Consider the following 12,359-nt stretch of genomic DNA (forward strand, 5'->3'; position numbering starts at 1 on the left):
AAAGGCTTCCAGAGACCACTTGACGAACAGACTGACCTGGAACCTGATTAATCCCAGAAAATCACAAGGATGAAAAGCTGGAGGAAGAGGTACATGAGAACCAGAAAGATGGCTGAACTACAACCACTATCAGAGTTTGTGCAAAGAATGAATGCTTCCTGTGGACCAGATGTGGGCTCTACAGGACAGAGGGCAAGATGGGGTGGGGTCACATAGGTCCTTCTCAGAAGGTTATCTGGAGTTTGCACAGACCTCAGTTAAATCAACATAGAGGCACTGCTAGCCCCCAGAGGCTGAGGAAGGATAAATCCTCATTGTCAAGGGAAAGAGTGAGCTTTAAAAATATAGCTTCTTCACTAACCAAGTAAAAGTTTGCTGCTACTCTCGCCTCTGTTCCCTGTCCAACACTGGAGGGGTCAGAAACCAGTACTGGCAGGACAAAGGGAAAGGAGAGAAAGAAAAGCCAATGAAACCCCCTTCCCCAGTTATTCGCTTCCCCTTTCCAACCGGCAGAGTGACAGTGACTATGAAAAGAGAAGCTTCACCTTTATTTCAGATTTGTCTGCAGTTTTTATTTTTACTTGGTGGCCCTGGACAATTTAATAATCAAAGTGAGATTTTGCATCTTAGTCACTGAAGAATGACTTGCATTATTACCTAAGAGCAACCAGAAAAGTTCAGTTTATCCATGGCAGAGGATGAACCAGCATCACAAAGTAAACTAAACAGGTCAAAAGAGAGGGAAAAATTAACCAAAAGTGACAAAAATAAAGCTGTTTATAATTACGTACCACAAAGCCTGCTTTTCAACCTAATGCACTAAAGCGTGAACACACCAGAGGGTAGAAAAGTACACAAGTGTGGTCTTATAAAATATAACTGAATCCATCCAGTTTCTCTGCCTATTCCGAGATGGTTCAGCCATTAACATTTCCAGAAATGTGTCACAACATAGCTCAAGAATGGAGTATTAATTCTTAAAACTTCACATGAGTGACCTAAATATGCTAGCCTCCCTTTATAGGCAGACTGTGACTTGCTCTCTGCTGTAGCTCTAACTTTCAGCAAAGTCCCTTTTATATAAAAGGTGCTTAAAAATTGCTATTCTCCTAACTAGAGGAGGCTGCTATCTTAGTCTCTTAGGAAATATGATCTGAGCAAATGCACACACACCCAGGCCTCCCTTTTCATTAAAAATACACTGAGCTTTACTATGCACAAAATTATAAAGTAGATTAATTTCATGCCTGTCTTTTCATAGCCAACAGCATCTCTGAACGTGCCCATTGTATTTTCAGTACTATATTGCAATAATGCAGAATAAATGTGAAACCTCTAAATTCTGATAATTAAGTAGGAGAAAAATTACTACTGTATATATTTTCATAATTTAGCAGAAACCCCTCAAAAAACTCCACTATCACATAATGCTATAAAATGCAAAAACTCCACTATTACATATTGCTATAAAATGCAGAATAATTTAAACAGTATTTGAAAAATATATTATCCATATTTTTCTAATGCCTGTACTTTGTTGGTACATATTTCAGTGCAAACCTTAATTAAGAGCCTACCTGGAGCCACATACACGACCACACACTATCTTGAGTTAGAACTCTCACCCCACCACTCACTAGTACTGTGACCTTAAGCAAGTCGCTGTATCTTAAGCCTCACTTTCCTAATCTTAAAAATAGGGATGATAATACCTATCTAATTGTATTGTATGTGGCACACAGTAGGCTCTTAATTCAGGAACTTGAAGTGAAAACCGAGGCAGGAGGTTGAGGCTGCACAAGTCAAAGAATGCGCTTCCAACATGTGCCACGGCTGCAAGCGCACTGCAGCCAGAACACCATCCAGCTGCCTCACTCATCAAGAAAGTTTGGTGCTCTTTCCCCACTGCCCTTTTTCCTTATCCAACAGGGTGTCAGACTCCCAAGTGATGCTCTTAGTGGTACTGCTGCTATAATGCTGAGTTGAGTTCTCCTGACTCCTTTCCAAAAGAAAGAAAATCCTGACTACCTTTATAATGCTCAGTTATGAAATATAAGCTAGTGTCAAGTTCTGACCACAGTTTTATTAATATATCTCTACTGATAGGAATTTATTAATAAATTAATAAAATTAATTGAAAATTCTCTACAGCAGACGCTAGTAAAGTTTACAACAGTCTCTCTCTATACATAGGTGTATGTACACACACGCATGATGTTATGCTTATGGTATGGTACTTACAACTTACCATATGTGACTGCAAAATCTGACAATTTTCAAAATGTCAAATAAGAGAAACAAGTCTTGTTACATGTTTTCAGAAACTGAAGGAGGCTGGCTACAACACAGTCCTGTTATCAGATGGTTTCTGGTTCTCAGGCCTTATCTTATTAAATAAAGGCGAGAGATCGGAATGGGAGAACTCCCAGATATTTCAGCATATGCCATTGTTCTTAACCTGAGATGATTTTGCCCCCACCACCCTGCCCTATCCTGGGAAAATTTGGTAATGTGGAGAGACATACTTATTGTGACAACTGGGGAGGGAGGAGTGCTACTGTCACTACTGAGTAGTGCCAGGGACACTGCTAAACATCTTACAAGCCACAGAAAAGCCCACTGACAACAAAGGAATTATTCTGTCCAAAATGTTAATAGAGGGACAGTTGAGAAACCCTGGTACGTGGTATTAAATGTGTGAGGCACTTAGCAGAGGGGGTGGAGTGATTAGAGACCGTAACTACAAACATGAAATCAGAGTTCAAATAAAACTCGGTAAAGATCAGGTGTGGCACAGATCAGGCGTGGCACTCAAGGGGCTCGAGAGCACTGGCCTGGGGTCATTCTGTTGTCACATGAGAGGTGGGTTGTGTAACAGGAGAATGTGACCCAGGGTCCATTCAGTGCTCCCTCCTTTACCAGTGGTGCTCAACTGTTTTTTCAGGTAAAATAACAGGAAATTGAAAAAGCGTAAGTAGAAAGGAAAAAAGTTTACTGAAGAGAGGAGAAACAGCTTTTACTAAACAATACACAGCCCCAGTACCTATATATTGTTTCATTACTTGCAGCAGGGGTCTAGAGGATACAGTGTAAAATAAGAACAATGGATATGTAAAGACATCACAAGAAAAAATCAGAATAAATATTCATGTGCTTCATTCTGAACATCAGTATTCTGAAGATCAAACACTATTTATTGCAGGAAGCCTGGCTTTTTGCCCCAAATGTGTAAATGCTCTGATAATATAGTACTATTGTTCCTTCTTAGGTCTTTTCCCTGATTTTGGGGACCCTCCATCACAAGAAGAAACAGAAAAACCTGGACATGCAGTAGCCTCTAAAACAAAAAACATAAAACAAACATAAAACAAAAACCAAACCAAACAGAAAACAAGGGAACTTCACAAAACATCTCCTCATCTTGAATGGCTGGATTTGACTGTCATGCCCTTGGCACCTCTTCTTTGGCTCTTCCTTTTGTTTCCTCACTCTTTAGTTTTCTCATGTTGTTTTTCTTTTGACCCTCAATCACATTTCTTACTAAAGAAGAAATGTGGTTCCTACCCTCTTTTCATTCCTTTTTCATTCCCATTTCCCTCCTTTCTTCTGTTCCAATTCTAATGTCTTACTTTACTCTCTGAAAAGTGCCAACTAGTAATGGAATTATACAATGAGAATTTTGGAGTTAAGTCAGACTGAAACGTTTAGCCAAACCTTGTAGTAACCCCACCTCTCTTCAGCATACTGACACTCCTAGCAAGTGGTTAGCAGACTCAAAATACTTCAAGGTACACCGCCTCTACTAACTTCTAGCAACCACAAATCACTTCTCTTCATTGCCAGACTGCCGCTGAGATCCCAACAGGGCAATACACTGCATCTGAACTGTTTTGCTTCACAGACATCAACTCTTTCTCATTATCAACAGTACTAAAATTAGAAGAAAAGCTCACTAACGTAGGTAGCATCCTAAACTACACGTCGCCAAATCTGCAGGCTGTTTGCTCTTTGAAAATCATCATTTGATAGACTGAAACATGTAACCAAACGCATTCGCAGTGTGATTCATCTAATAAGCCCTAGTTTGACATTTTGTCAGGATGAGCAATGACTCATTACATCCCCCAAATAGCATGCAAGGTATGTTTTACTCCCTTACATTCCTGGGAAAGTTTATTCTCCTCTTAATTAAGTAACCAAGAAAAGACACTGATTAATTGCGAGGATTCGGATCGTGTTAGGTAAATACGGTACTGTACTGGAGAGTGATGCCTCGCGGGGATGCAGGAGTGCCATAAAGTGAGTTGTTATTGTGGAATAAAGAAAACACACCCTAATTTGTTGTGTGCTGGCTTACCCCTAAAGGGCAAGGAGGTGCAAGTCCCCTCAACCCAGCCGTGCGGGGGTTTAAAATCACCAGACAGCTTTCCCGCGAAGTTGGAGGTTTGGGAGCTGAGTCTCCGGCTGTTGCTTCTCCGGCGAGCCCCGTTCACTCGCCCCGCGGCCGGGAGCGCCAGGCAGGGGACCGCCGTCCGCGCCCCGCGCCCCTTACCTTGGTGAGCTGGGCGATTTTCTTGCTCATTTTCATGTGCATCTCCTGGCTGTAGTCCATGCTGTGCCCGGCCAGCTGCGCGGCGGCCGGCGAGGGCGCGGATTTGGCCGCCCCACCGTAATAGTGCTGCTGCCAGCTCATGCCCGGGGTCGCCATCTTCCCGGCAGACCCCGGCCGGGGCACCTGTCCCCACGCTCTGGGGACCGCCCGCGAAGCAGCGACGCCTAGGAGGCAGGAGCCGGGGCGGCCGCTTCCCGACCCGACACCCGGCGCTCCCCGGTCTCGGCAGCGGGCGCCCGCCCGCCCGCGACCCCCCGGTCACGGCTTTCCAGCGACGGGACGGTCCGGCCGGCCAGAGGCCGCGGGGACAACGGCGCGGGGCGGACGCCCGGGTCCGGCGGCGGCGCCCCGGGGCGGGGCCCGCTCTCGCCCGCAGCTCAGCCCGCGCGGGCCGGGGACGTCGAGAGCAGCGCGGGTCCGGCTCGCAGCCGGCACTCGGACAGCAGCCGCCGACGCTGCGGAGGGAGGAGGAGAAGGGGCGGGCCGCAGCGGGGGAAGGCGGGGACATGGGAAGACGCGGGAGCCGCCGTTACCGGGGCGCGCGGCCCGCGGAACGCGCGGGGTCGGCGACGTCATTTCCCCGCAGTGGAGCCCCGCCCCGCGCCGCCGCGCCGCCCGCACGCCCGCGGCCGGCGGAGAAGAGCGCCCCGGGGCGGCGCTGCGCGGGGCTGCCCGCTGTGGCCGCGACTCTGGAGTTCAGGGGCCGGCCGCCAGCTCGAGTGGCAACCGTGCGGCCGTCTGTAAAAAATGCCGCTGGAGATGATGGGGTTTACACGCCCTTTCCACGTGCAAACTCGTATGTACAGGTCCCCAGGAAGGCAGAGGAGCTCACATCAGTTCCCTTCCGCCGCTGACCTCCGCGCCAGAGACGTGGGTAGTCCCTTAGCGAGCGGGGTAATCCCTGTCCTGACGCTTCCTTCCAAACTCAAGCGTATGATTGTTACATTGCCTTAGTTCACCTACTGTGTGCCGGGGGACTGCCCCTAAATCAGTGCCAAGTGCATATGTTGGGAGGGGAGGACAACACATCTCTGCAGTGGGTACAGGACAGCATGCCTGCTTTTCTCCATTCCAATGGAGCGCAAGACAAATATATGGAATCTAGTTGGCAGGAAATCAATAATAGGGTTGGTGAAAGTCAGGGAGAAAAGATGATACAACAGGACATCAGGTCCTTAGGGATGTGAAGCTGGGCCAAAAATTGTTATTACTTGTGCATTTGCACCTCCCTAAATGTGTTGCTCCCTACTGATTTTCTCTCAACACCCCTCTCCTGCGGGTCAAATGATTTTTTTTAATTTGTATTCTGTGTTGAAGTAAATGAACCATTTTAGGGCAATGATAATACAAAATTTAAAATTGTAGAATTGTACCTGTTTTTTAAGAAAATCTGATCTACATGCAGTTTTATAGAACTGAATTCCCCCACTTCATGTAAATCTGAGAATATGAACTAATTAAACAGGGTCAAATTAACAAAATGTCTCAATGTGACAAAATCTGAACAAGAGATTTAATAGCATCCTGAAATTCTTCCAGATCTGTTGGAATTCCAGAAAAGATGCCTAAATTGGCAATATCTTTTCCCAGAAAATAAGTTGTCTAATTCCAAGGTTCTGAATAGAATAGATGGCCAGAAAGGAATATCATCACAAATTTTGCTCCCTTCTTAAGCACAAATGATTAAATAAAGAGAATTAGGAGCTTGTGTTATTTTATCAAATTCTAGGCATGTTGATTACAATCATTTTAGAATTTTCATGTTCTTTATATGCCAAGCCAAAACATGCTCAAAAGGCTCACTGTGTTTCCCTAAATTAGTATAGCCAAGTTTTGCTAGGACAAAGAAGGTGTTTTTATTTTCGTCTAGTATGGTACAGTGGAAAGAGGATGGGACTGTAAATAAGGAGACCAGTGTGTAGCCTCAGCTGAATCACCAACCCTGTTCACCTGTAAAGTGCTTCCTCTGAAAAGAGACCAGTCACTATCATCTTCCAGCTGTGATTTGGGAGTCAGAAGTTACCACCCAGTGCACTGATAATTCACTCTGACACCCATCACAAGAGTTTCTGCCATCCCTCTACATCAAACCCCAAAGGAGCCTTTTCCTAAGTCCTATCCTATGCTCAAAAGACACTGATGAAATCCATGAATTTAACATTTTTACTCTACTATGATGAGATAAAACAGGTCACTGGATATAAAATTCTATTTAATTGTAAGTATTAATAGAAACATAATGAAAAACACAGGTTGAGTATTTCTTACCCATTTGGCTTGGAGCCAAATGTGTTCAGATTTCAGGGTTTTTTTTTGGATTTTCAATGACCATTTCTTTTGTGTCATGTCGGTACTCAAAAAGCTTCAGATTTTGCAGCATTCTGGATTTTAGATTTTCAGATTTGGGATGCTCAGCTGGTACTATAAAACCCATAACCCCATCACCTAGACTCTCACTTTTTAAAAAGTCTAGTAAAGGAGATGTACAATAGGAGAAAACAGGATGGAAACTTGTTAGGTAAGAAATCTGTATTTAGCACCTGCTTCTCTCACAGAATCATTTATGCAGAAATATTTATTGGCTGCCATTGTTCCAGGTGCTTAGGCTGGGGTGATGACTAAGAAGCAGTTTCAGTCCTGAAGAGATTAGTAATCTCATGGAGAAGACAAACAAGTAGAGAATAAGGTACTACGCGGTGGGGTATGCGTGAAAGGAACTCCAAGAAGGCCTAGCCTCAGGGTATTGGAGAAGTCTTCACACACACAAAAAGGTAATTCTCGAATGTACTCCCGGGGGATGGATAAGTTTTTCACATAAAGGGGGTAGGAAGGTAGACTATAAGCTCTGTAGATAGCAAGGGACAAGCCCCGGAGATGAGATGAGAGCATGATCTGTTTTGGGAACAGCAAGTGGTACAGTATGGCTAGAGCAATACTGAATGGGATGTCAGAACATGAGGTAGAGCAGGTACCAAGAGCACTCAGGGAGGTGGTGTTTATATACCTTGACAAGCGGATCAAAACTTTATTCTGAAGGCAATCGTGAGCCACTGAAGGGCTTTCAGCAAGCAAATGAAATAATCAGATTTGCATTTTAGTTACAAATAATTTAGTTACATAATTCTTGTGACTGTGGGAAGTGGATTTCAGGGGCAACTTTATGGCAAAGAAACTAGTAATAAAGCTATTACGCTTAAGTCAGGTCAGAGACAATGAACCACTCACCTAAAATATGGCAATGAGACTAGAAAGAGATTTTATGAAATATCCATAAGGTAAAACAAGACATGGAGGCTGAGGAAAAGAGAGCTGTCAAGAGCTCCACCTGAGACAGGGAATGGAGAAGGAGAGGCAGGTTGGGGAAGATGATCAGTTTGTTGTAGAGCACCTTAACTTGAGATGCCTGTAGGACATCTCCATTGGATATAGAAGTAATCCAATTGGATTGGATTAATTGGATATATACAGTAATCCAATTAGAATACAATAGTAGAAAGCAAATAATGCTTTCAAGAGGAGACCAGAAGCCCTGGGTATGTGAAAGGAGGCATCGGTTTAGGTAGGTTATCTGTGACATTCTAGAATTTCTCTTTGAGGAAGAGTCAGAACTAAAGGATGGAAGCATCAGGTTCGAGGAACAATGAAATGGACTCATTGCAATGCAGAACTTTAGTATAGCAGGGTGGAGGTAGTACAGAGGAAGAAGCCCTGAAAGCAGGTGGAAAACTAGCTGGAAATAAAAAGAATTAGTATTAAAGCTGAAATGGAACTTCAAGTCCAGACGTCTTATTTTATAAATAATGAAAATCAGAAAGGTTTAGTTGCCAGATTTTCAAAATCAATTAGTTTTAGAATTATGAATAGACATTTTAAATCCTGGTTCTTTCTGATTTGGTAAATAATTGTTTAAAGCTATAAGGGCATCTCAGTTTTGATATATGTATTCTTTGGCAAGAAATAACTTTATACTGATACATCCATGTACTAACATTTTAATTAAGATTTATATATACTTTCTGAATTGTTAGAAATAATGGGAGAGGGAAAGGAAAGTTATGGTGGTGTCTGCAAAAGCTGATTAATATGAAGCTAACTAAATTTGCATGACTTCTTGGAGGTCTCTTAGCAAGTGATAACATAGTTATAAAATTTACTAAAATTTGGAGGCGGAGCAAGATGGCAGCCTAGTAACAGCTTCCTTGCATCTGGGCACCGTGAGTCTGGGGAGATAGGACTCCAGGCATCTCTGGCTGGTGGGAACTGCCTATCATCACTCCTATGAGGATACAGGGAGTCAGCGAGAGACTTCTGGACCCCAAGAGGAGGACTAAAACCGTAGAAAACCGGCAAGTGGTCGCGTGTGTTCTATCCGTCTAAACCCGCCCACAACTGTAAGTTCAGTAGCAGCGAGACTGCAAACCAGAAAGGCCTTACCTGTGAACTGTTTTGATGTCCTTGGACTTGGCACTGAGTTGAACTGCCTTGGGGAAGGCCTGAGCGGGAGTGCGGAGAACTTTGGCCGTTGTCTAGGGCCCCAGTCTGAGCCGCTGAGCCAGACAGAGCTAATAGTGTTTGGCGGTGGGTCACAGGGATCCATTGTCAGTGATCTGCCCCGGCAAGCTCCGCCCTCAGGGTCGCAGAGCTAGAAACGGGTGGGAGCTGGTAACCCAGCAACCAAGTAGCCTAAGGGTGGGGTCTGAGCCGCCTTGCAGCCCTAACCCTCAGGGGCAGAGTGAGACCAGTTTTGGCACTCTGGGTAAGTGGATAGCCACTTCAGCAGCGATTCCAGCGAGAAAGCTGGGAAAGCTTCTGCTCAGCAAGTTTACAAGTTCAAAGTGCCTTTTAAGTAGGCTGAAGAGAGATTTAGGGTGTCTACCTGCTGGGGGTTGAGAAATCAGCAGCCTCCAGTCGTATCAGAAGTGTGACTAACATCTCATACCCCAGAAGACCACGTGTTGCCCAGACAATATTCAATAACATATACAAACTGCTTTGTTTTTGGTTGTGTATTTTTTTCTTTTTTTTTTTTTTGTTTGGTTGTTTTTTTTGTTTGTTTATTTTGACGTTGCTGATGTTCTTTTGTTTTTTTAATTTCAATCTTTTCCACACAGATCCCTTTTTCTTTCTCAATTTTCCTAGTTTAATTATAATTTCCCATTGCTGCCTTTTTTAATAACTTCAACTTCATTTTTGCTAGTGTTTCTACCGATATAATTTGGTTTTTCACCCAATTTTATCCCTGTAAAGTTTTCTGTTTGCTTGTTTTGGTTTGATTTATAGCATTTTTGTCTTTCCTCTCTACTTGGTGGAGGTGGGGTACTGTGTCTGACCAGGTTAGCAAAGAGCTGCTGACCTCAAGGGAACCACGCAACTGGGCACCCCCAGAAGGTGGGGTTTTTTAAGGTTGTGTCAAAGTACCCTACTGTACACCTATATTGCCCTGTCTCCCTCTTTCTGTGCCTCTCTTCTTTTTGTCAATATTCCTTATACCCACCCCCTCTCCTTTCTCTATCTTTCTTTTTTTCTTATCACTCGGTCCTCCTTTCTTTCATCCCCTTTTTTTTGCTCTTCAACCTTCTCACCCTTCTGGTCCTGTAACCCTTAGTCCACAGGCACAAGAACTTAAAGAGCAAGAGGAAGTGAAAGGAAAATTAGGGCAAGGAAACAGATAAAAGAAATCACTCATGAGGAAGAATCAGCAGAAAACTCCAGGCAACATGAAGAACCAGTCTAGAACAACCCCACCAAGGGACCATGAGGTAGCTACTGCAGATGATTCCACCAGTATAGAAATGTTAGGAATGACAGAAAGGGAATTTAGAATACACATGTTGAAAACAATGAAAGAAATGATGGAAACAATGAAAGAAATTGCTAATAAAGTGGAAAATAACCAAAAGGAAATCCAAAAACAGAATCAAATAAGAGATGAACGATATGAAGAATATAAAAAGGATATAGCAGACCTGAAGGAACTGAAACAGTCAATTAGGGAACTTAAAGATGCAATGGAAAGTATCAGCAACAGGTTAGACCATGCAGAAGAAAGAATTTCAGAGGTAGAAGACAAAGTTCTTGAGATAACTCAGACAGTAAAAGAGGCAGAAAAGAAGAGAGAGAAAGCAGAACGTTCACTGTCAGAATTATGGGACTTTATGAAGCGTTCCAACATACGAGTTATAGGAATTCCAGAAGGGGAAGAAGAATGCCCCAGAGGAATGGAAGCCATACTAGAGAATATTATAAAAGAAAATTTCCCAAACATCACCAAAGATTCTGACACACTGCTTTCAGAGGGATATCGGACCTCGGGTCGCCTCAACTCTAACCGAGCTTCTCCAAGACACATTGTGATGAACCTGTCCAAAGTCAAGACAAAAGAAAAGATTCTGCAAGCTGCCAGGACTAAGCGCCAGTTGACCTACAGGGGCAAATCCATCAGATTGACCGCAGACTTCTCTAATGAAACTTTCCAAGCAAGAAGACAATGGTCATCTACCTTTAATCTGCTTAAACAGAACAATTTTCAGCCCAGAATTCTGTACCCTGCTAAGCTAAGCTTCAAAATTGACGGAGAAATCAAATCATTTACGGATATACAAACATTGAGGAAATTTGCCACAACAAGACCAGCTCTACAGGAAATACTTCAACCTGTTCTGCACACTGACCACCACAATGGATCAGCAGCAAAGTAAGAACTCAGAAATCAAAGGACAGAGCCTAACCTCCACGCTGATGCAAAAGATAAAACTAAGCAATGGACTCTCACCAAATAAGACGAATAGAATACTACCACACTTATCAATTATCTCAATAAATGTTAATGGCTTGAATTCCCCACTGAAGAGACATAGATTAGCTGACTGGATTAAAAAACACAAGCCATCCATTTGCTCTCTGCAAGAAACACACCTGGCTTCAAAAGACAAATTAAAGCTCCGAGTCAAGGGTTGGAAGACAATTTTTCAGGCAAATGGAATTCAGAAGAAAACAGGAGTTGCAATCTTATTTTCAGATACATGTGGATTTAAAGCAACTAAAGTCAAAAAAGACAAAGATGGTCACTTTATATTGGTCAAGGGAAAACTACAACAAGAAGACATTTCAATTCTAAATATTTATGCACCCAATTTAAATGCTCCAAGATTCTTGAAGCAGACCTTACTCAGTCTGAGCAATATGATATCTGATAATACCATCATAACAGGGGACTTTAACACTCCTCTTACAGAGCTGGACAGATCCTCTAAACAGAAATTAAACAAAGATGTAAGAGATTTAAATGAGACCCTAGAACAATTATGCTTGATAGACGTATATAGAACACTCCACCCCAAAGATAAAGAATATACATTCTTCTCATCACCCCATGGAACATTCTCCAAAATTGATCATATCCTGGGACACAAAACAAATATCAACAGAATCAAAAGAATTGAAATTTTACCTTGTATCTTCTCAGACCATAAGGCACTAAAGGTGGAACTCAACTCTAATAAAAATGCTCGACCCCACCCAAAGGCATGGAAATTAAACAATCTTCTGTTGAATAACAGATGGGTGCAGGAAGAAATAAAACAGGAAATCATTAACTTCCTTGAGCATAACAACAATGAAGACACAAGCTACCAAAACCTGTGGGATACTGCAAAAGCAGTTTTGAGAGGAAAATTCATCGCTTTAGATGCCTACATTCGAAAAACAGAAAGAGAGCACATCAACAATCTCACAAGAGATCTTATGG

At 43.0% G+C, this 12,359-nt stretch overlaps 1 protein-coding gene across 10 annotated transcripts in view; it reads right to left on the reverse strand.

The window, feature by feature from the left end:
• The window catches only part of FAM184A (family with sequence similarity 184 member A), a 128,003-nt gene extending 122,857 nt beyond the window's left edge, over nucleotides 1–5,146 (reverse strand). For 4 of the 10 annotated variants that reach the window (XR_008380161.1, XM_053591448.1, XM_053591444.1 and 1 more), the window contains exon 1: nucleotides 4,553–5,116. Coding sequence is in view for 9 of the 10 variants with exons in the window: in XM_053591448.1 (XP_053447423.1) it covers nucleotides 4,553–4,708 (156 nt within the window). In the remaining variant the exon portion in view is untranslated. Of the gene's footprint in view, nucleotides 1–4,552 lie in introns of all 10 variants that reach the window. The other 6 variants (XM_053591446.1, XM_053591440.1, XM_053591441.1 and 3 more) reach the window with 5 other exon arrangements.
• Between the last annotated feature and the right edge of the window lie 7,213 nt (nucleotides 5,147–12,359).

This window comes from Nycticebus coucang, chromosome 5 (assembly GCF_027406575.1).
Source record: "Nycticebus coucang isolate mNycCou1 chromosome 5, mNycCou1.pri, whole genome shotgun sequence".
Lineage (NCBI taxonomy): Eukaryota > Metazoa > Chordata > Mammalia > Primates > Lorisidae > Nycticebus > Nycticebus coucang.